Here is a 25093-nt window from a genome sequence, read left to right as displayed (position 1 = left end):
AGAAATGTCCTCCCAGTCCAAACAAATCTACAATGCATTTACAGAAGTTCTGCGTGTCATGACAGCAGACAGTGTAGCTGCTCTGGAGCTCAGCGTGACGAATGGACCAGCTTCATATTTAGCATTTGTGATTACCTTCGAGGAGATGCGTTCACCTTTGGAGATGAACAAATGCAGCATCTATGTTTCCATCAATATTTAACGTCTCCCATATGTCTCCACTAGCGCCAGGGAGTAATTGCAGGCCTAATTGAATTTGCTTGGCGAGTTTGACATCATGGATCAGTCAGACTGATGACACACAGCCTCCTAATAATCCCATTTGTACTCATTATCATATTTTACCCTGGTCTTAGTACAACATTTAGCCAACTCTCTTTCTGCTGCTTGTTGCTCGATCATGAAGATTTGCCAGCGAAATTGTCCAAAGGGAAGTGGCGGTGGTTTCATATGAAAGCAGATCTGTCGTATGTTTACCAGTGGTTACGAGGGATTTGCTCATTGTATTGTTGAATCTTTTTTTTTCTGGTTAAGCAAAAAGAGTGTTCGCTTGTCAGTGCCACATTATAACTCCAGCATGTCTGCACATCCCTCTTGTAGGTAACCATTTTTCCTGTTTGCCACTCACAATTAGTCCCTTTCCAGAGCTAAATGTGGGACACACAGACTGCATTTCTGTTGTTTTATCCCCATTTTAAGGCTCTCGTGAAAAATGATTTAGATATTTTAAGAAAATGATTCTGTCTGTTATTTGAATTCAATTAATAATTCAGGAGGGGGAATGGGTTTAGGATCTCTATATTACACACTATCCTTGGCAATTCAATAATGCATGATTATAGTTTTTCAAGGTAGCATAGATTTAGTTGGATTTGTCCAAAGGGTTCGTGTCCATTGGAAGTGTATTGCAACTTATCAAAGAGTCATTTTCCTGCACCTCGAAGCTTTTTCTGAGGAACTTCAGTGACACCGGCGGCTGTGTGTCTCTGGGGAGGATGATTTTATTTCACTTCAAACTGCAATAAGTATGTTTTTGTCAAGAATTAATGAAACATTTTTTTATGATTTTTTTTAACCATCTTAAAGCACCATAAAAGTCCCTTAATAATAATAATAAATAAAGAAATCAACACTAATATCCAATCCAATTTCTTGTGCAGTTTAAAATCATAATCAAAATTATATCAGGAGACTTTCCAGATTGATAAGATCTAGACCACACTCTATAATTTACAAAGACCTAACCATTTCCCGAGAGCAAGCATTTGGTGCAACAGTGGCGAGGAAAAACTTCCTTTTAGGCAGAAACCTCGAGCAGTCCAGGCTCTTTGTGGGCGGCCATCTGTTACTGCCGGTTTGAACACAGACACAAAGAGGCCTTAAGACAGAGACTTACGTAATATCGATTAAAACAACAACGGTGATGATAATGATGATTATACCACTTCGCAAACATTTTTGTCCAGAAACGTCCGACAAGCTGCAGAACATAGAAATGAAATCAACAACACAAGACGAACAACCAGTAAAAATATTCAGTTCTATCTTAAAGAGATAATTTTAGTGTTCCTACATTTTGAATAATTTTTTTCTTGCAAGAAAATATGAAACCGCAATATCACAGCAGTGACCCCAAAAGCAAATTACAATGAACTGCTTTTAACATCAACACACCCTTCCTAGTTCCTTTTCCAGATGTGTAATATAAATGTTAATGTTTTAATGGGAAACTGATCATTGATTAACTAATAGTGTTTTCTTTTTTTCTGTTCTTTTAAGATCATTTTGGGGTTTTTTGTTGGCCTTTTATCGACTGGTTAGCTTGAAGACAGGGTCGCGGGTTGGATTCAAACCCGGGCCGCTGCCAAGGCCTAGCATACACGGGGCACACACTCTTCTGGGTGAGCTATAGGTCGCTCCAATATTGAGGTCAATTCTGAGCTATTTTTGCACAAAAAGTTATTTAAAAAAAAAAAAGTTGTAGATGATTATCAAGGCCTGTTTTAGTTTGTGATTCTTAATGCAAGTTCATGTATCTGGATGACTAATCTACATTTTCTCAGGCAATTTAGCATCAATTAAAAGTATTTAATGCAAATATTTTACACGTTCCACACCTTTTTAGAGGGATGGCTGTAGCTCAGTCCGCAGTACAGAGGTCACAGTTCCTGGGCACTGCCCCCCCTCCCCAACTGCTCAGGGTGCATGTTTAGCAGTCACAGCCCGCTCACTCTGAAGTCTGTCCATTTGTGCATGTAAAGGACCTGAGCGTTTGTGTGTGTGTGTGTATTTCATGAGTGCCAATTGTAATTTCCCCACTAGGGATTAATAAAGTGCATAAATTATAAATTAATTAAATTATAAGAGAGACACCTAACTCTCTATCTCGGCCTCGGACAGTTATTTTAATATCTGCTGTTGGATGTTGGATATCTCTCTCTGAGAGTGTTCAGTGTGCAAACCAAATCCATTTTGGAAAAACAGCCAGTGCCAAAAAATTAAAATAATTTACTGTATATGTAAACAGAATCTTAGCTTTTTTATTGATTAAAAATCCTTATTTTAATTATTTTTATATTACATAGTACACAGTATTTTTATAGTTCTCATGAGCCTGTGTACATTTGAAACCTTTTTCTGCTGTTGAATGTTTCAAGGTTGTAATAAAAAGATAAACATGTAAAATTTTAGTATGATTGGAAGAAAAAAATGGCAAATTTTGAAGGATTGTTTTTTAATATCCGACAGCATTAATGGCTCTTCACTTTCTATATGTACCAAATCTATACATTCTGTCAGTGGCGTGACCTTAAAGAAGCTGAATATTTAATGAGCTATAATTACCAACCAAACATCATGTAGTATGTTGTTAATTATGAAATGAGGGAAATTTGTTGATGAAATGCAGGGGTCATACACTCTTTCTTCCCCCTTCTTTCCTCTCATTCTTTCCATCTTCTGTATTTGCACCTTGGGGTGATTACCATGGCGAATGTGTGAAAATGTGACACTCGGCAGATAGATTCATTTACTGCCACTGCCGGACCTGGAGGTGATAATGAGGTTGAGGATTAAAAGCAGACAATCAGGCGGCCCGTGACGAGGGCCACGCCACCTCCTCCCTCACCCCATCGCCCCTCCTCCTCCACCGCCTTGTTAAAATATACTACTCCCTTTTGTTTCACCCTGTTTTTTGCTGATCTGCCATGTAATTATACAGTAATCTCTGACTCTAAGGGCAAGAGATGAGATAGTGAGAGAAACCAGGAAAGAGAGGTGGAGCCATTGAGAGAGAGGGTTTAGAAAACTAAGAACTTTGTTCCATTATAGAGTTTCATTCTTATATACTTATACAGTGTTGACTAATATATATATATTTTTTTGCCCTCTTATGTTTAGATTGGTTCGTTGTAAGCCACTTGTCAGATTCTTTGTCATCCTACTTCTAACCAATTCTCAGTTTTGTGATACATAACTAGCAGTCACACAACCTCTTTTTGAACATTTACTCAACATTGTAGTCGGACTACACCACACATATATTCTAGTATAGGAAGAAGAAAAAAACGCTCTAGGTTGTTTGCATTTCTTTAAACCAATCACAATCGTCTTGGGCGGCACTAAGCTCCAGAAGCTGCGGAAGTGTGTCTGCCAGATGGTAGGTTGTAAGCCACTTCCTCTTTTTAATACCGTTAACCAATTCTTTTTTGTCACACTTGACTAGCAGAGTCACGCCTCCCCTAAGCTTTTTTTCTCTACAGTGCTGTGGAGTCAAGATCGACGTTTCAGGGTAGGAGAGGGTAGGCATTTCTTTAAACCAATCACAATCGTCTTAGGCGGAGATAACCTTCAGGTATAGTGACGATGGCTCTGCGAAATAGTCTTGAGAAAAAACTTGTTTCGGTGAAACATTTGTACCCTGCAAAAGAAAATGCCACATACAATATTAAAGGAAGTGAACTGTTTACACAATACAGTAACATGAGCTACTTAAATTGACTGGATACATGATTAAACGCCATTTGCTGTTATCAGTGTATCTCCGTGTGTACTTTGTCCATAGCAATCTCATCAAAAAGTCATAAAACACATTCTTTTTAAATCTTCACAACCATTCCCCAAAAGAACCAAGCAGGCCTTCCTTATTGCACGATCCATTTTCAGTGGGTAGCTTACTAGCTCGAAGTTTGTTGTTTTCCGAAAGGGAAGGGATGGCATTGGCAACACACAGAGTAAAAGGTGAGGGACATCTGGCGTGTGGCTCACACCTGGCTCTGGCAATTACCATGGAAATGTACTTTTGTTGGGCCAGACTACTCTATTGCGTAACTCAACACAGTGACATTCATTTTAGGCAGAGTAACTTCTGTATTTGCATTTTGATTTATTGTGCAAATTTGTATATTTCCCAAACTATCAAGTCAACCATTCACCTTTCTTTCTCATGTGTTGGTCTGTTTACTAGTAGTAGGATGTCTTTGATCAGATAGAAACACTTTTTACAATTTTTTTTCTTTGATTTCTTCTTGGTTTAAGGTGACTCTATTAATATTGGCATAACCCCATTTTAGCAAAACAAAGGTAAACTATTTTGAATTTTTTTGCTTGAATCTTTTTGCAATTTTCAGAAGTTTATTTGTCGATACGTTCTGGCTCGTTACTTTTTTTTGTATAATTAAAAGAATTATCCAAGGGTAACCTACTTGAAATAAACTCATTACTCTTAAATGCATTGTGCAACTCCAACCAAATTTAGATATTGAGTGCTCATATCAACTCATATTAACACTATAAAGGAACTAAACCTTACACTTTATTAGTCACAATAATAACAACCAATTTGACACAGTCAGAGACTGAAAAATGCCAATATCGCTGATACATGTCAAAAGGAAAGTGTCTTTTACAGATGTTGAAATAAGGAGCAGCAAGAATACATGAACTATAATTTCATGATATTAATAGCTATTTCTTCAATGGTTATTAATGCACCTATGTTCCTTTAATTGCTGTTGTAGCTGCATCAGAATCAGAAGTGTTTATTGTCCCAGTACGTTACACTTATGTGGAATTTGCCTTAGTATTTTTGACATTTTTTGATATTTTTAAAGATTTTACTCTTAAACACAAAAGGCTAATATATACTGTATATTTAAACATATCTGTGGTCAAGCTCAGTGCCTCGCTGTGTTGCATTAACTCTGAAACTCTCTCTTTGAGTCCCTCACATTTTGGGTTAGTCCATGCATGATGGTGTGGCGTGCTGGCGCTGTATATTAACAAGTTCTTATAACCTCAGGCCTCCATAACATCAAAGGGCCTCATATCCTGAGCAATAACGTCGACAATTCCTTCTGTGATATTATTTTTGTGTTTGGATGATAGAGGCTGAACATCCAGCAGGGTCTTGGGGGGTCTGGGGAATGCTACCGTCGTTGCGGTAGTGTGCGCCTATAGTTATAAAACGGTTATTAGACTATGAAATATGCCAATTCTGATATGTTCATATAGCTAGCCTACTCCAAACAGACAGGGCAACCTAACACAAAAAAGTTAGCTTAACGTTTTTAAATCATATTCCATGTTTGTTGTCGAGCTGCGATATGCAAACTGTTGCTCGCAAACTTTGCATTCAACTTTTTCCCGTTGTCTATTTTGGTAAAATGCTGCCACACTGCCATTGTCTTTGACATGGTAGAGGAGGACTGACTGGAAATGAAACACTCCCAGTTAAATTAATATTCAGCAAACCACTAAACCAAGGCTTTCTAGTTCTCACTTCAATCTGTCCCCAGCGGGCTGGGCTAATCCAAAAAAGTGAAAACAAGATGGGTGTTTTGAAGACAGACTGTTACCTGTGAAACAGGGATGCTCTGAAAACACCCCCATTAGCAAATTAGTGCTTTCCACCCATAGACCGTAACGGTCTATGCTCCACCTGATGAAATTAACAGGGCAAAAAATCAACCAATCAGAATTTTGGTAGAGCCAGAACGTATCGACCAATAAATCGACCAGTCGACTGGGAGATTGCAGCCCTAGTGATGTCCTATCAATCATTTTCAATTACAGTGACATTCAAATCCGGACTGCCTCCCGTGCCACTGTACAAATTCAGTTGCGATGTTACTAATTTACAGCTTCTCTCCAGACAACATGAGATCTGTGAGGGAAAACATCTTATTTGGGACAATTCAGCTGCAGCGGCTTCAACTGCAATGTTTGTTTATTCTGTGGCATCAATCATGGTGCCTTGATGTTCCCATGATATTTGCGCTGCATACCCAGATCTATTTCTGGTTCCGAGACATCTGACACCGTCACGGCGCTCCTCCAGAGCTGCTCTGCCCCCGTGCGCCCACAGCCTCTCGCTGTGCTGTGTAACCATCCCGAGTTAACCTTTCCTGAAGGCACAGGGAAGCCCAGGCATGGAGCACTCTTTAGCATAATGAGTATGTTCATCAAAGCCCTGCAATGTGCTGGATGGGTGTGTGTGCCGGAATCACCAACACACACCCCCATCAACACACCTAATGCTAATGTGCGTGTAGGCATGTACGTGTGTGTGTGTTTCCTGCTGAGTGGGGAACGGGGCCACAGGTGTTGGCGCTTTAAAATACACATGCATACACACGCTCATTTACACAGACACACACGGTGGACCTCAATAGCGGCTGCCCTCAGACCTCATTTGGGGATGAAATCGTTTATGTGACCAAAGTGTCATCCATAATTAATCACCACTTGTGTGTAATTTAGAGGGATCTCACCTGTGGCCCAGTGGGAACACACACACACACACACACACACACACACAAACTCAAGTCAACTAACACATACAAGACTCTGCACTTGCAGTAGTAGGGCTGAGCAATATGAAAAATCATATCACTAATAACTTATAAGTTTACCTTGTAAGGGCAGCTTTTTAAAAATATAAAAATATAATTTTTAATGACATCTACATGTGGGTTCATGGGGTAAAAGTACTCCCAAAAGAAAGCGTTTTGGCCACTGGACAGTTAGAGAAGACACTGTTTTGAGTGATTTTATGAGTAAATCAAAAGTGAATCCAAACAAGTTTCTAGCTAATGTAACACAGTGAACGGCTTACAAACATATCTGCGAATGTCCAGGTTAGTCACTTTAAATGCACAATGTTATGATCGTTATTCTTTAACAACACCACTGGTCCTTGGCTAAGCTAACAGCGCAAGTTTGTTTATGTAACAGGCCCCGGGCGTGAGGCCTGTGGTCAGATTAAAATGTTGTTCTGAAAGGAACAGGAAAATGATGAGACTCTCTCGCTTCTGCCAGACTTTAAATTACACATAAACATGTCCTTTCAATATATTCTCAATTTTACACTCCTTCTCAAAAGAACATCATTGCGTTACCTTCAGTATCTTAAATAAACATGATTTCAAGAAGGTTTCCATGTGCTCTGTTTGGCTTCATATCCAAATAAAAGAAAAATTCAATTTTCCAGATTTCTTTGTTCTGCTGCTTACAGCTTTGATAACTGTACTGAACTAACTGCAACATCACCTGTTACAAATAAGATTCCTGATGCGCAGGCTGAATGCTAACATTTTAGCAGAATGCTGTTAATTCTATTAAAAAATAGTACAGCTGGCGTGAGACATTACACAAGTAAAAGTTAACTATACATCTTAACAAAGACTAGCTTGAAAAGCATTTAACATGACTTAAGTAATATGGGAGCCTCAAAATAGCACAATATACCCAAGGTGACACGTTTTGTTTGTTGCTCGGCTTTAACTGTAGCATTCCGACCACGTTGCTCTGTGGTCCTCTAACTTCTAATTACAATCTTCATCCAGTATATAACACGGAAAAGCATTCATACCATGTAATGACACTATTTTGACCACATATAGGTATTGTGTTTCGCTTCTGCCAGACTAAAGACCAGAGGCTAAAGCCACAATATGCCCACTATGCCTTCTCACTGGAAGGCGCAGCCCCCTTGCGGTGAATTTTGGAAATTGAGGCCCTTATAAAGAAATATATATATGCTGACTATTCAAAATATCCAAAATGAGAACACATAATGTGACCACACATTGCTGGGCGTCACATTTATAAGGGATTTCTACGATAAAATTATGAAATGATAGGCGCCCGGATAACTCAGTTGGTAGAGCGGGCGCCCATATGTAGAGGTTTACTCCTCGACTCAGCGGGCCTGGGTTTGACTTCAACCCGCGGCCCTTTGCTGCATGTCATTCCCCCCTTCTCTGTCCTGTCAAAAATAAAGGCCGGAAATGCCCGTATAAATAACTTTTAATCAAATTATGAAATGATTGAAACATTAATGTTTACGCTCATCTTGCTACATGCTGCTTTTATTTTCAAATGAAGAGAAAAGGTGGAAGCATGTCTATGATGGGTTTTTTAAGAGGCAACTTTCAGAAGTTAATGTGGAATGAAAATTGTCTCTACTAAAATCAGACTTCCTCTCGCAGATGTGTTGCTGGAGGTGTTAGACCAGATAAACACGTTGCTATAACGCCCAAGCCTTGTAAACAATATGAATAATTATTTCATTAATTAACAGCATTGCTTTGTTAAGGTAATTGCAACAGTTCCCAACATGTCCCAACATCTGAGCTGGAACAGTATCACAAATTAGATTTTGTGTTTCATTCCAGCTTTTACATTATGTTTTTAATTGTTCAACAGCCCTTTCATAACACACGCGTTAAAATGGATCTTCGGAAACCTATGAGTTATCAAAAAGAATATTACCTGATTAATACAGTCTATGGTTAAACCACAGTATTCATTATAAAGTTATCTTAAATATAAAAACAAGAGCACTAAGCATTAAACTTTGTACCATTATCTTTTTTCCATCTAACTTGTTTCACACTGTCACCAAGTGGGGAAACACTGCAGCTGTTTGCAAAAACTAAAATATGTGTTAAAGAAAAATACTTGAGCTGTCAAGCTTATCAGTTCACGTCTATGTCATTTTAGCTGTTCAGTTTTTTTGGTAGGAAAAAACCCCATTGGAATCATTGCAGTGCATCAGAAAGAAATACATTTTTCAAACTGCTCGCTGCATCTCTGAAGGCAAGACGATGCAGCTCAGGATCATTTCTCAAACTGCCAGTCGGAGTCGGAGCGCTCTAGGCGGTGTCATGTTAAACAAAACAGTGCATTGATGCAATGCACAAAGAGCTGGTTATGTCAATGCGATATTTATCACCTCTGATCAAGAAGAAATTAGTGTGAAAATAAGGTCGTAGATCATTGTGGGTTAGATTAAGTGTCAGAGGGGAAGGAAATCAATAGCTCTGTACCGGGCGTTCAGTGTGGCCGGTAGAAAGTGCATCTGAAGGTGCTGTGGCCTCAGGACAGCGACGCTACACTGAAGCTTATCGCCTCCGACATCCTTTAATATGGTGACCCAACCAGCGGACGGTTGCTGAACACGGTGTATTGTTCAGATTCAGGCCATTTAAGCTACATGTGTCTTTCTGTTGCGCACCTGACTTTTCCCCTTGGTATTAGATGTTTTTTTCAAGCCATTTGTGTTGTTCTTTTTGTTTAGGTCCTCTTATTTCAGTTTTGTTTTATGATTTGGTTGTGCAAATTTAACTCAGTAGCTCTGGAAACCTGAGCCACTGTTTTTCTTTTAGTAAGCCAGCTGTGACTACTACACTGATCTCACATGCACACCGCTAAAGTTATTATTGCAGTACACTTTGCATTGATACACTGCAGCTACAATCACAGCCGAGGCCTTGCAGCTACTCAGAGAATTGGAAACCTGCTGCAGTACATACCTGCTACTGAAAACACAAATCGCTCCCACTGGAAATATAATGATGTCATTTCTGAGATGAGGAGAAGGATGCAGGAGCTTATAGTCAGGCAACAGTTTAAGGAAATGGTCACTTTATGTTCACATTTATTGCACTTACCGTAGCAAAAAAGTCCTCCTAATCTACCTTAAAAGTATCATTTTACCCAAATGGACCCCCTTTTACTCCTAGCACAGGCTGGATCTTGTTGAAGACGCTCGTCACACAGTCGGTCTGTCAGAGGAGTCCGGTGTTTAGCATCGGTCGGTAGATAACAAACGGCAATCCGATCAAGCCAATGGGATGCTCCTAATTACCTAATGAACAGGGACATGAGGTGATTTGTTGCCATGGTGCGCTTGTTAGGTTAAGTGGTGGTAATCGACAGGATGTTCTGATGCTGTCTCTTACTGTATCTGTTCTTACAGTGTATCTTTAGTTTGCTGCCTTTGGCTCCAGTTGTCCTGGGTGCAGTTTGGACCTGCTCTACTGTTAAAAATAAATCTAAAATATAAACATAGAGGACTCTGTTTAGGATGTTGCTGTTTAGAAGATGTAGCTATGTTGTAAAATTGGAGGCGAATCAGTTGGTTAGTAGAGCTCTTTTGAATGTGAAGTATGTCATTCTTTCAAGTATAAAGACATCTAATGAATGATGTAGCAGATCAGAGACCGCAATCTTTTCCCTGAAGAAATAATCTAAATTGATGCAGCAGAACCAGAGACATCTTTTTTATTACACACATTCCTCTGGTGCATACATTACCCATAATGCAACTTGACCACCTACAGTTTGGTTAGATATTTGGGTATGTTATGCTTGTCAAATGCGTATGTGTGTTGAGTGTTTCTGTGGTTATCTCTAAGACAAACCTGGAGTCTGTTCTTTGTTACATTATTCTAGTTTCTCCTTCCCTCTTGTCTGTACATTCATGCAGTAGAGTCATGTAGTTGTAGTTGGGATAAGTGAACACTAGCCTTTTTTAAACTGTTTCAACTTGTGCAGATGCGTTTTCCCCTCAATTTGTGGCAGCTCTTGAATGTGACAAAAACATCAGCGTGTTATCAGCGTCAACACAGCAAAAAGAAAGAGTCTAGGCATCCAAAACATTCCATGTATTGGATCTGGCTTCATTCTCTCCATCAATCACTGACCAGTAGTTTTGAATATGCTTTTGGAAGTAGCCACCTACATTTGTTTGTTTGCAAAATTGCCCAGGCCTGTGTTCTTGGGTTTGACTAGTGAGTTTAGAGACTGATGATGATGATGATGATGATGTAGGGTGTAGATGTAGGGATGTGTTGTTGAGGGAAGCCTCTCAGCGTGGCCCTGTTGCCCTCCTGCCTCTTCCCACCTCCCTCTGCTCTCATCCCTCTTCTATTGACCATGTTGCACATTATAAATCAACTGTGAGTTGGGCTACCTTGCAAGTACCCTAATGAAAGCTCATTTATAAAGTGGCTAAATGGTCCTGACAAAAGTCCTAATGAGGAAATCAATAATTCAGTGATTGTTACTCTTCTTATACTAATACGTTCCTCTTGTAGGGCTTTGATTCCAGCTAAGAGAAGGCCATTTTTTACTGTGTGTTCAGTTCTGCGTGTCAGCACTGTTGCAGTTTTTTGTTTTTTCTGTCCTGGAAGCTTTGTGATAAATTGCATGTTGTCTGTTGTTTCTTGGAAAGCTGAAAAGGCTTTGTGTGATCTGTGGGATGCTGTGACGTGGCTTCAGCGCTGTGATGCTGTTTTTCCCTGGCGCACATTGTGATTTCTGTGAAATGGACAAATACTGGCTAATTTTTCTTCCCCCTTCTACTCTACTCTACTCCGTATCGTATTAGACTTGTACTTTTTATCTTCAAATCTTTCTTAGCATTAGAGATATAGCATCTGTTTCTGCCTTGTTAGCTCAGCTCAAAGCCAATCCTAGCCTAGCCCACAGCTAATTTAACCTTGCTTACTGTGCTACGATGGTTTCTGTAAACTGTTCTGTTTTTGCAGATAGGGTGTCTTTGCTGGAGAGAACAGCTCATCTCTGCTAACTTTACCTGAGATGTAACAGGCCCTCGCGATAGCCACCGGCATAGGCTTAACAGCAGACTTGTTTGTAACAGCACAAGCAAAGCCTCATCAGCAAATAATGCCAACAAGTCCTCAAAACCAAACAACATGCGGTGGCAAGAAATACAACAAATATGCATTTTCTATCTTCATAACTGAGAGTGAACGATTGAGACACATTAGTCTTGTGAAATTGAAACAGTTCAGGTACAAAAACTACTCAGTTATGTTTAGTTACCAAAACAACGTAGTTAATTTTGGAAAAGATTGTGGTTTGGGTTTAAAAAGACCTGGTTACGTCTGTGACGCTGAATGTTACGTAGCCCCGATTGTTCCGTAAAGAAAAACAGAATTTTTTTATTTCTAAATGGGACACAAACGTGGTCTCCTGGGGGACAGTTTGACCCAACTACCCCAGCCTGCCTCCTTCCGCAGAAATCTTATACTTCGTCACCTTACTTACTGCTTTTCTCCTGTCAATACTACTACAGCCACCAGAAGGCGCCACCATTACAAACCTAAATATAAAAGTCATAATTGCTGCATGGACCAACGACCTATGTGGGCTTTTTTCGGTGAGGATAGTCTCGATAATGCAGTTTGTCCCTTGTCAACAGTGTGGAAAGGTGCAAAATTATTCCACCTTGTGGTTCACTTTGGACCACCTGGCCTTTATTCCCAATCTTTTAAAGAATTCGGATAATTTACCTCACACGTTGTAACTCATTCTGATGAGATTTTAATTATTGATGACCTTTGATCCTCTAAGTAAAACCTTCCTTACCTTCCTATGTGGTACTTCTCTGCAGTGGCAACACCTTGACTTGGCTTCGGCTTCGACTGTCTCTCCTGTCACATCATTGGTGTCAGGTCACAGTCTTTTTAAATTTGAAGCATTAGCCTGTCCTTGTAATGTTGATGTATTCATATTGTCTTTGTTATTTATGTCAGTTATAAACTTTTACATTCTCTAGGGGCAACTGTTCCAACTTTATGTATGTGATTTGCTTTGGTTTACACTGCCCAATTAACAAAGTGGACAGATGAGTAGTTTTTTTATTGGACATTTATGGTCACCTCTTACTTTTGGCAACAGGGAGGAAGTCTTTTTTTTTTTTCTTACATTTGATGAATCAAACCATTTTAAAAAACGGAGAGAGCGGGTGCTGCTTCACTAGTTTAAATGGCATTGTTATCAACTGGCCAAATTGTGGCAAAATCCAATCCATAATTACCCCTCATGGTCTTAATTTGTGCAGGTTCCCTTTTATTCGTGAGTGTTAAAGAAATATCATGCTGGAAAAAATTAAAAAATCAGCTGACCTCCAACATTAGTTAAATGTTATTTCTTCCATTCATTCCACATGATTTCTTTTCTATTTTTAAGGTTTGCTTTGCATTGTCAGATGCCTGCTTGCATGATTACCATGAAGACTACACAGACTGTACAGGTCTTCCAGAACGCCGCTGCTCGAGTTCACACTAGGACCAAGAAAGTGGATCATTTCACTCCACTTCTGACATTTTTACACTGGCTTCCTGTCCCTCAAGAATTGATTTCAAAATACTTCTTGTGGCCAATTATACATTTTCGGATCCGCTGCAGCGTTCCGTTTTTATGCTCCACATATCTGGAACAAACTCCCAGATAATGACAGGTTTGCCGCAACGGTCAGTTCTTTTAAATCAAGGCCGAAGACCTTTCTTTTTGATGCTCTGTAACTTTTGATTCTCGTGTTTTATCTGTTTTTATATTTTTAGATGTTTTTAACTTTAATGATTTATGTTAAGCGCTTTGATTTGCCCTGTTGCTGATACTGTACTACATGAACAAACATGCCATGCCTTGCCTACAACAAATAATGTATCCAATACAAAAAAATGATTTGTGTAGTCATGAGAGAATATGATTTACCATAGCAATATGTGGACAGATGGTACCTCACCCCTGCCAGGTCATTGATCATCAGCCTTAGCTATGGGAGTGTGTGCTGTAGGAAGCCCAGGGAGCAGCACCACAGTCCTCTGTTAATTGCAGGGGCAGTTAGATTACCCTCTTACACCCCTCACTGGACCTTAATGTTGGGCATGGGTACCCACTGGCCACCCCATGTGTTCCCTCAGGTCCTCCTTAACTGCTTTTTAGATTCATCATCATGCTTCAATATATGATTAATAAGCCACATTAGGCATTTTTGGGAGATTAATGACTGTGATTTTGGTCAGCGGTAAACATTAGATGTATATTTCCTGTGTAGTTTAAAAAATCCTTTTTTTCAAGCATGAATCAAACACACCTTTACAGAGTGGTCTCTTTTTCCGAAGCTCAGCACATAAGAGACAGCAGAGAAGAAGAGAGGCTATGACTTTACAAGCTTCAGATTTGATGTGGGGAAAACACTCCTATGTTTCCTCTCTTTTCTTGGTCCCTTTGCAGTTCCTGTTGTCTTGTTTCTTTCAGAACAAAGAATAAGCTGTGGTACTTTGAGTTCGGCACTTCGGAGACCTTTTCGGCCACATGTAAGAAGCTCCACGACTTTCTGGAGGTTGAGGTAAATCAAACCACATATTTTTGGCAATTTGAACCCTATAGAAAAGTAACTAAGGCAAAGAATTTTGAAAGTCACTACTTTTGTTAAATTATTATTTCATAAACTCTTCTAAGTGAACCCGAAGCAGTCATACATTCTCTGTTTAATTAGAAATATTTGATAAAATCATAAGGACACAAGTGCGGATAAGTAATCATTTAAGAATATTGGGGCTTGTTAAAAAAAATTCTGGCCCTTCCTTGTTCAAGAAGTGGCAGACATTTATACCAGTTTTAAATGAACCCAGACAAAGTGTTGATGTGGGATGGCTATCTCTGCACCTCCCCACCCACTTCTCACTGAACATCAGTTCAACACGCAGGTAATTAGCCCTACACGACCCTGCTGTGTGTGATATTGAGTGATAATGAAGATGGTGTCTATGCAATTCATCTTCCCCCTTCTCAGAGCTATCCACACAGTGCAGAGGTCTTCATTAATTAGTGCTCAATAAGTACCTGTGGTACGGGAGGAGGCATAAAGATCCATACTAGTATAAAAATCCCATATTTATAGTGTTACTGGCCTTTTCCAGCTTAATCCGATCAAATGGACAAGAGGAATGGTTGTTCTGGACACAGACCCTGGCTCAGCTCAAAAAAAGGCTCATGTTAAGATAGAAAGAGGGGACTCAGAAAGAAGAGACAGATTCAGGCTAAGGCTTTGACAAAGAGAATTTTTTAGCTTAGATGGAGAGACGAGTCCATGTTTTTTAGACTGGGTCAGGCTTAGACGAGTCCATGTTTAGACAGATATAAGCTTTTACTTAGACCAAGGGACAGATTTAAGTTTCGGCTCAGAGTTCCTGGCAGAGATGCATAAACATATTAAGACTCCAACTTCTGAACAGTTCAGTGTTTTATTGGATAATTCCTTCCTTTTTTCAGGATTTTGTTGGCCTGTCACTGCTCAAACTCCAGTAAAATGCAACTTGCGTTGCTAGCCTGTCATGAAAGTGTGATCAGCCAAATTTAGTCTTTTCCTTGTGTTTTGTTCTTCCTTTTAAAAGTGTGATGGTGTCACTCTGGACCTCAGCAGCATCTCCTTGGAAGGCATTGCCATTCTCAACATTCCCAGCATGCATGGCGGCTCCAACCTTTGGGGCGAGAGCAAAAAGAGGAAGGGTTACCGCAAGGGGGGCAAAAAGAGCCAACACAAGAGGACACCAGTGCTCGACCCCAAGGAGCTTATGTTTGCTGTTCAAGGTAGCTTTGATAGCATACAAATTCATACATTTCTGACTGTTTTATGATTGTTTTTTGCTATTCATGCTGCCATTAACAGCCTATTAGAGCAGAGAAATTTAACGGGGTCCCTGACCTCTAGGTGGTCCTCAGAGGGGCAATCACATTATGTTATTATAAATATTTTCAAAAAGTTAAAATGCCTGAAAATGGGCATTAATATGAATCCACCATATTTCTAGTAACAGTAAGTTGGCTGAGTATGTTGAAAAAGAAAATTCAATTCTATTCAGTTTACACATTGAAGATAAGCTTACTAAGGTAGTTACGCTTGGAGATTTACTGTGCCTTCCACGGTAATCTTCCAATCTCTCTTTCAGCTCATGGGTCCTTGGCTTAAAAAACATTGGAGACCCCTGCATTGGAGCACATATCCAACCCTTAAACACAATTAGAGGTATATTATCATGGAAAATGCCACTACAAGATGTGCTTTTGTTTCAAAACAGTGTGTTAAATTGGATCTTGGGATGGCGATGTTGGTTAGCATTTCCATTGTGAATATGTGATGCTAGCATTTTGCTAAAAGCTTAAAGCACAGCCTCACAGAGCTACTAGCATGGCTGTAGACTCTTCATCTTGTGTTGTTTTTAAAAAGTGAGAAAACTTGACACAGTAAGGTAATCTGTGAGTCATCAACAGCACTTTCAAAGCCCTGCATATGCTATAGATCGTGAATGATTTGTTAGTGGACAATAATAATGCACGTGAAATAGGTTAGGATAGTGTGGGAGGCTCTTTCCCCTGAAGCCCACATCAGACCCAGACAGCCCGTGTCCTTGCCTCTATCAGATAGATCAAAGACTAAACTTTCGACCAAACTTTTTTCCGAGTGCATGAATATTTCACAGATGACAAGGTGAATCATAGCTAGCAGGTTTTGTTTGCAAAGAAGAGGTACAATCATGTCACTGTTTGGAACTGTCACATGCGTATTAATGGTCTGTGTAGGCTCCAGTGGGCAGGCTCAGTTAATAGGAGCGGACTGAGGGGGGTGTTGGGCTTACCCCTGAATCCATTTATGTCAAAAGGAAGCCTGCCATTGGGCATGAGTGAATGAAACTGAATGAGTTAGCTGCTTTGTGGGAACTGCTGAAATGGTGTGAAAGGACTTAATAACAAAAAGAAGAAAAAAAAACAAAAACAGAATGCTGTGGTAGAAGTAATGGCAATGGTATTTTTTTTTTTAAAGCCCCCTTTCATCACAACTATGCCAATCCAATTAAAATTTGAATTATTAGTATAATATTGTATTAATTTTGATCAGGATATTGTGGTCACTCCAGCCAAGACGAGACTGAAATATTGCAACAACTATGGGATTAGATTGCCATGAAATTTAGTACACCACAATTATGGTGCCCAGAGGATTAATCAAACCTACTTAAAAAAAGTATTGCAATCATAGTCCAATAAGTTTAGTGTTGATCAGGATTGTGTGCCAACATCCCCTCAAAGTTTTCATTTATTCACAGAAAATGTTAAACTATTAGATGGATTGACATTCTCCACCTGACATGTATTTTTCTTTTCACAAATGAGCTATTGCCATGAATTCTGGATTGTTTTGTTTTTGTTGCGTTTTATTTCCCATCATGTCTAACTCCTGCCCGCTCAGTTGTGTTTTTAGGATTTATTTTGAGATGGTGTTACTGCACCCGGGGATGAACTGGATGTTACAATCATCAGCCAATCTGGCTTAAAACATGCAGGGTCAGTGAGGATCTCCAGACATGGCTGCTAGCGATCCCTTATGAGACTGATCATCACTAACATGACTGGTGGAAAAAAAAGATCTCTGTGAAGCTCTCTATAAAGCTTTATTCAGTTTTTTTGTCCTGAGATGATTTCATTTTTTGTTTCCTTTGGATTTCAGTAGTTATAACACCTTCAAAGTAAAGCTTGTTAACAAATTAGAGCCCAATTTACAGTAGCAACATTTACTGTACTTGTGATGAAGAGAAACTATGTTTTGCGTTGTTGAGAGAACAAGAGAATGTACTGTTAATCACCAAAGGGTGAGGGAGTTGAAATAAGAGAGAAAACAGCTCAGTCTTAAAATAATCAACCCGATCTAAACAGACATTCTCTAAACATGTGCTGCTGAACACTGGGGTTAGGGCTGGGCATTATATCGATATTATATCAGTATTGTGATATGAGACTAGATATTGTCTTTGATTTTGGACATCGTAATATGGCAACATGGCATAAGTGTTGTCTTTTCCTGGTTTTAAAGGCTGCATTACGGTAAACGTATGTGATTTTCTGAACTTACCGACTGTTCTGTTATTTGACTTTTCACACTTTATACCCACGTTACTTATGATTACAAAAATCTCATTTTGTAAATATTGCACCAATAGACAACACTATAATATTGTTGCATTATCGATATTTAGGTATTTGGTCAAAAATATTGTGATATTTGATTTTCTCCATATTGTCCAGCTCTAACTGTTATGCTTAAACTTTAACAAATGTGATGATGCTACGACGAGGTGAAAGGCAGTGTTGAAGTCGAGGCCAAGTCAAGTCTCAAGTCCCCTGTCCACGTCAAGTCACCATTACTTGAGTTTAAAGGAAAACGCCGGCCAATTTTTAAAAATAATCTTGATTGCTATAAATATGCAAGTAGTGTTGATAGAAAAAACAACAACCCAAATTGGTGCTAGCAATCTGGAGTTGCTACTTAACTAATACGGCAGTTGTGGGGGCATGTTCTAAAGAGTGGCTTTTTGCCTCTTAACAGACACGAAATGCAATTAAAATGTCTATACAACATGAACAGGACCCTTACGTAACAACAAGATGCGTTTTCAACTCAGACATTGTTTAATTTCACTTCGCCCTGTCTCTACGTTTTGGCAGCGAAGGCATGACATGTCTGGAGAGAAAGCAAAAGCAAAGATGCCGGTTCGTACCTGTTAGCCCAGCTAAGGGAACTACCACACAGTTTGCCACTGCCAAGCCTCCTACTCTCCAACACCAGATCAATCACACACAAAATGGATGAGCTACAAATACACACAGAACTGCTGTGTGATAATTATCACAGAAGCCTGGCTGAACAAACTCAATTCCGGATTCAGCTAGCAGCTAGCAGGGCGACCTAGCTACCGGCAGAATAGAGACAGGGTAGGTGAATTTAAACAGTGTCTGAATTGAAATGCATCTTGTCACGTAAGGGTCCTGTTCTTGTTGTACATTTTAATTGCTTTTTGTTGCCTGTTAAGAGGCAAAAAGGCGCTCTTTAGAACATGCCCCCACAACTTCCGGTTTAGCTAAGTGGGAGCTTTACACGTAGCTACAGCAACTCCAGTTTGGTAGCACATATTTTTATTGAGAGTACTCACATATTGATAGCATTCAAGGTTAACATAAAAATTGGTCGGAGTTCTCCTTTCAAGTCCAAGTCACAAGTCCAGAGCATAGCAACTCAAGTCCAGGACTTTCCTCCATCACTGCCTATTGCCCATGAAAGTAGTCAGAAACTTCATCCAACTTCTGTTGTCTGAGTTCAAGTTATCAGTATGCAAGTCCAAATCAAGTTACAAGTCCGTAGAATAGCAACTCCAGTTGGACTTGAGTCTGAGTCCAGGCCTCCTCGAGCGCTCCATCATTACTGGATGAAAGTGCAATGTGGCACACACTGTGAGGGAGGTAGTTGATCAATTCAAAGCCCAACTTTGCTACAATGAACACTCCATTAATCCCTGATAAAAAATCAATCAGTGCGTTGTAAAAAAAAAAAAAAAAAGAGAGAGAAATGCCACCGTCTGAACCTGGAAAAGCACTTAGTGTGAGTGGGGAGTGTGCAGTTGCGTCCCACTACGTCACTGTTTGTTTGTTTCCATTTGTATGTTTGTGCCTGTTTGTGTGTGTGCCCGATATAAACCCGACAATGTTTTAATACGTGGGCTGTTATAACTGCCTCCTCAACAACAATTCTGAGTTGTTCAAACTACATAAATCTTTTTAGAATTATTTTAATGAACAATGCAACAAGGGCCAAGCATGTAAACTGCGTTGTTTGTTTATTCAGAATGGAAAGTAAATTATATTTACATTTTTAAATTATAGAGCTTGGTCTAGACCTACTCTATCTGTAAAGGTTTTCAAAATAACTTTTGTTTGATTTGATACTATGAATAAAATTGAATTGATTGAATGGATCACAAATGGATCCAAATGAAGTAACAAATAAAAAAATTGCTCCCTCAGCCAAATAGTGTGGGAAACAGATCAAAGCAGATACATAATCAGAGCCCAAAGTTTACGTCACTCAAGTCAGTGCAGGACATAGGCTATACCCAGAGCTACGGGAGAAGCTGGAGATGCATAGCTTTCTCCCCACCCAATTAGGCTCATAAAGTAATGATTAAAAAAACACAAAAGCTTGATCAAGTGCCTGACCCGGGCATAGTGGTGGAAAATATCAACCTGACCCGGCCCGTGGGTCGGATTGGGTTAAGTTCGGGCTCGGGCAGAGACTCTAAATTCTTGTGTGTGTGTGTGTGTGTGTGTGTGTGTGTGTGTGTGTGTGTGTGTGTTTGTGTGTGCGCGCGCCCTTGTGGAAAGTGCCCTCGAGGTGAGCAGCCTAACTTGTCACATCAAGAGAACGACGTATTTAGAGGTAAACACAGGAGTGCATTAGCCCAGAGGGGGCACCGCCGAGCACAATGCACCGATCAAACTGTTGGCAGGGATTAGTGTATGTGTGTGTGTGGAAGGTGGCTGCGGGATAAAAAAAAATAACCTGACCTTTCGGGAGCTGTTAAATCGTCCCACTGGTGACGCCAGGAGACAAGCCCCTCAGGTGGAAGGGAATGGCTGCAGAGTGAATTATTTAGAATGAGACTGAGGGTTTTGCAGGGGAGGGGGCACGTGTGGGTGGAGGGCTTGATGCATGGGATTGATGCTCCGTGACAAGCCCCATGAAGCTGAAGCTTTCATTGGAGGATCAGCCTCCACACATATCCTCCCCCCCCCATTCCTCTTTAGTTTAACTTTCAGCCGATCGGCTGCTGGTCCTGCTCGGCTCCCTCACCGTCTCTTTTTATTCCATCCCCTCTCTCCCTGTTGCTCCACATGTGTCAGTGCAGCCACCAGCCTAGGCAGGTATAGTTGTTTGACAGTGACAAGGACAGCGTTTCTTATTCCCACACTCTGTCGGGAAGACATGGCAGCTGAGATTAAAGCCACACCGCCGCTTTTGTAAATTTCCAATATGGACTGTCTCACTCAGTCTGCGTTGTCACCCTCAGTGCCTGTTTATGGCAGTCAAATATTGCCTTTAACACTCGAGTGAGGCACGTGATGTTGATTTTAGGCTAGGTAAGGTGTGTTTCAGTTTTTATTTGGCCTCAGGCTGCTTATCATGTGTGTTAATATTTCAACATCCTTCTTGTGTAAACAGATGACTCCATTTCTCTTCCAGTTTATCTCTGGGAAGTAAACATGATGGCTTTTTTCTAAATTTGAGTCCTCTTGTGATTATTGTACCAATTATTTCATTTGCACCTGATATAAGCTCTAATGGTTGGTGATTCAAAAGAAAGCTAGAACTTCACCAGAAAATCCTAGTAGATTAAATCTGACTGTCACTTAATTTTAAAATCCTGTTTATTGAGGTGTATTGTCTCAGGTTTTGCTTAAAACAAGACATTATGTGGCTTCTTTAAGAAGTAGTTTGAATTGTTTTTGTAAATGGTTTAAAAAATCAAGATATAACGTGTTTATATTATATCTCTATATGATTGTGACTGTAAAAATAGTTGTATTCTCAGTTCTGATTGGTTAAAAAATTCCCCAGGTCATCTAGGAGTTGATAGTGTTGCCCAAAACATGCAGGTCAAATGTGTTTTGTTGTGTTTTTGTTAAACACCTGGTTGTACTGAATCCCCCTGACCTTGTTATATTTAGCAGAAAGGCTCCATGATCTTTCCAACAGTACTCTTGGCACTCTTGGGAATACAGGATCTTTGTAGCCCCAGGCAACAAGGAATCCCTATCACTATGGTGACGCTGGCCATCATACGTGTCAGTGCGGGCCTGTGTGAGCCATTTGCATTAACGTGAGAAGTCACAATGGGGGGAGCAGCTTTAAAGCCGGTGTCAGCAGGTCAACCTGCTGGGTATGTACACACACTCTTCCACTCCGACCCTGGAAAGCACTGCACTCACAGTCTGGCCCCGAGATAGGGGCAGACGCATGTCCATCACCATGGTGACAGCTGGACACCACAGCTCGGCAGCGATAACAACACCTCAGGACAACAGCAACATTACCTACAACACTCCTTCAGGAAACCAAAGCGTCGCCGGTAAACATGACAGCGATGGAGCAGCATCGGTCGCACGCACCAAGTGCCTATAAATGGGTCTTAGTTTCAATTAGTGGCTGTATGCTCCCGGCAGCGAGGAAGCAGCTTCTTAATTTGTGGAGGGACGAGTCGATGGAGAGTCGGAGGCAGAACGGGCCACAGATGGGCCCTGCGTGACACTTGGCTTCCAGCAGTGGCAAAATCAATGCTCATAACTGCAAAACAACAGAGAAATTAATAATTATAATATCACAAGATTTGCTTTGCATTTCCGGTGCAATCTAATTAATAGCAGTTTTGTTTGCAGCTTGTTGTTCTTGTTGCCGATTTTCTTTTTTAACTGAATGTAAAATGTTTCTAAAGTGAGAAACATCATGTCACGTCTTGGCTTCTCATTTTCTTCTTTCCTTCCTTACTTTCTTAGCAAATGTCCTTAATCCCTCATTCTTCTTCACCTTGCGTGTGGAAGTCTATTGGTTTTAACATGACATCAGCAACAGCAACTACTGTAGTGGCATTTAGCAGATAGTGAATCAGTTATTTAAAGATTTTAGCATATTTAGCAGTCTAAAAACACTACTTCATAGCTACTGAAAGGATTTGACTTTTACAGTTTGTGCATTCAGTAACAAACGTGCAATGCATGTCTTTAAAGAATTTTCTCATTTTCTAGTTTTTAAATATTAATCAGCAGCCATGCCAGCAGCTGTAGCTCTGGTTTATTGGACTTTAAGTATTTTTAAAGAAGAGTTCTTTGTGTTTGAGACCTGTCCGACCAGCTGCTGGAGGTAGTGGGGCTAGAAGGAGCCATGGAGATGGGTCAGATCTACACCGGCCTGAAGAGCGCTGGGAGACGCCTGGCACAGTGCTCCTCCGTTACCATCAGGTCAGTGTTCAACTGGACCGCTACTCTCTTTTATTTTGCATGATTATTTTAAGGATTAGGGCCACATGTGAAAAAATGTCTAATACTGAGTTTAAAGTCAGAATTCTGAGAAAAACATATCTGGATTCTGACTTTAAACTCAAAACTCAAATAATCTTTTTCGCTCGTGGCCCTATTCCTCTAACGTACCTTTTGCTATGTTTTGATTTCATTTTTAGAAAATTTGCTAAATTTTACGATTAAAACGTCCCCAAAGTTTAATTGTGATGTGTTTCCTTCACTGACAGAACCAGTAAATCCCTCCCCATGCAGATTGATGGGGAACCTTGGATGCAGACTCCCTGCACTGTAAGTCATTACAAGCCTGTAGCACCTTTGACGACACCCATCTTCCTTGTTTTGTGTCATCACAAGTGTGATCCGTCTGTTACACCTGAAACCACCATGTAAGGGTGGTGGTGGTGGTGTACTGAGTATACTTCACTACATCGCTGCAAAAAGGTGACAACACGCAGACAGGAGTTCTTCTTCTTTAAAAAAAACTTTTCTTTTTTATAGCCAATTTATTTCACCTTCTCGAGTGGATCAACTGGTCACGGCGAAATTGCAGATATTTTTGAATTCTTTCCAAATCTTTAGAGGGTAAGTTTGGTAACCTCAGGAGAATTTCATCATATCACCTAACTTGAACATGAGTAGAGGTCAAATCAGCCAGAATAACTTTAAACACCTGTGTGGACTTTATCAAGAACCTTTACACACATGAGTGTATAACACAGAAAGAATGTACTGTACAGAAGTGTGTATAACAAATCAGCCTTGAAAATGTTTTGAGATTGTCCACATTTATTTTGGGATGGATATTTAAACTTGGTTTCACCTTACATTACTTTCTTTACTTATTTATATGAGACACTGCACTGTATTTGACATCACTATGATGTCAATGCTGGATTCGATCCCAGTTGCAAATTTTTATCTGCAGTTCTGGGGCAGGTTGAAGTTAATAATAAGCAACAAAGAAAGAAAATAGACAAAACAACACATTCAGTTGCACAATACTGTATAACTGATTAAATTATACCACAATGAATAAATAAATTCACCATCCAATAAGGTCTTAAAGCACTGGTTTCAAAGTCAAAAGAAAATTTGGTAGGCTATCTCCCTGTCCTTTCTGATTCTCCTCCAGATCATTGCTTGGTGTTTTCTCTGCAGTAATTTATATCAAATGCAAATCTACTTCTTCTAATTTGCTTCTCAAACATGTGCTTCGACGAGTGTTTGCCCTCTGTCAAAGTCGCTAATTTTTCACAATGAAACTCCTCAGTTTGCGTTGATTATGCTTGTGTTTGGATTTAATTACAACGCCATTGCCATGAAGTGCTGCTGAGATTTGCATTTGGATTGCTCTGGCAAAGCTATAAAAACCCATTGCATGACCAAATGGATAGCCCGCAAGTGCTCTTGTATCTGCTGGCACAACTCCACAAAGCAAAGTTAGGATCAGACAATCAATAATTGTGTTGCAATGATTTCCACGGCGAGTTACTCATACTGTATGTCAAAGCTGAATTTGAATCAGTCAACCTGTCAAATGTTTCTAAAAACACCACAGTTCAAGTGGGATGTTAACCCACTAATTATTAACAACAACAACTATGCAAATCATCTCAGTTCCTCTGCATGCATAACATATTTAACACCATCCAACCATTTGCATTTTGAAGCGACATATGACATGTATCACTGTCTCTAAGATAACTAGGTCTGCAAACAGAAATTTTACTGCATTTCCAGATGTAATTCTGGTGAAATGCCACTGAGGTAAGTCTTATATAAAACCTTTTTTTTTGTTTTTGCAGTTTGGATGTTTTTTTAGGGACAGGGAGTACAGTACATTACATTGATAATTGGTTGTAGTTGTTTTTATTTTCTAAGAGCCACATTGCTCTGTAAATGGGGCACTTGATGCAAATAAATGCTTGATGTTCCACCAGTTACCCTCCAAATATATTACAGGTATTCTTTTAGATCCTTCTCATATGACCAATGTCGTTCCTAAAAAGGTTATCATTTTGTAAAGTACATCAGAAACATTAAGCTCAATCACGTTTAATGACAGCCTACAAAAGCTGGTAATTGCTACTGA

At 39.9% G+C, this 25093-nt stretch overlaps 1 protein-coding gene across 2 annotated transcripts in view; it reads left to right on the top strand.

The window, feature by feature from the left end:
• dgkb (diacylglycerol kinase, beta) overlaps positions 1-25093 on the top strand; it is a 77584-nt gene that overhangs the window by 50388 nt on the left and 2103 nt on the right. For both annotated transcript variants that reach the window (XM_034873541.1, XM_034873542.1), the window contains 4 exons: positions 14356-14446; positions 15495-15690; positions 22821-22941; positions 23229-23289. In XM_034873541.1, the coding sequence (XP_034729432.1) occupies positions 14356-14446; positions 15495-15690; positions 22821-22941; positions 23229-23289 (469 nt within the window). The remainder of the gene's footprint in view (positions 1-14355; positions 14447-15494; positions 15691-22820; positions 22942-23228; positions 23290-25093) is intronic.

Source organism: Etheostoma cragini, chromosome 6 (genome assembly GCF_013103735.1).
Source record: "Etheostoma cragini isolate CJK2018 chromosome 6, CSU_Ecrag_1.0, whole genome shotgun sequence".
Taxonomy (NCBI): Eukaryota; Metazoa; Chordata; class Actinopteri; order Perciformes; family Percidae; genus Etheostoma; species Etheostoma cragini.
Note: the sequence above shows the minus strand (reverse complement) of the source record. Positions and strands in the feature narration are given on the sequence as shown.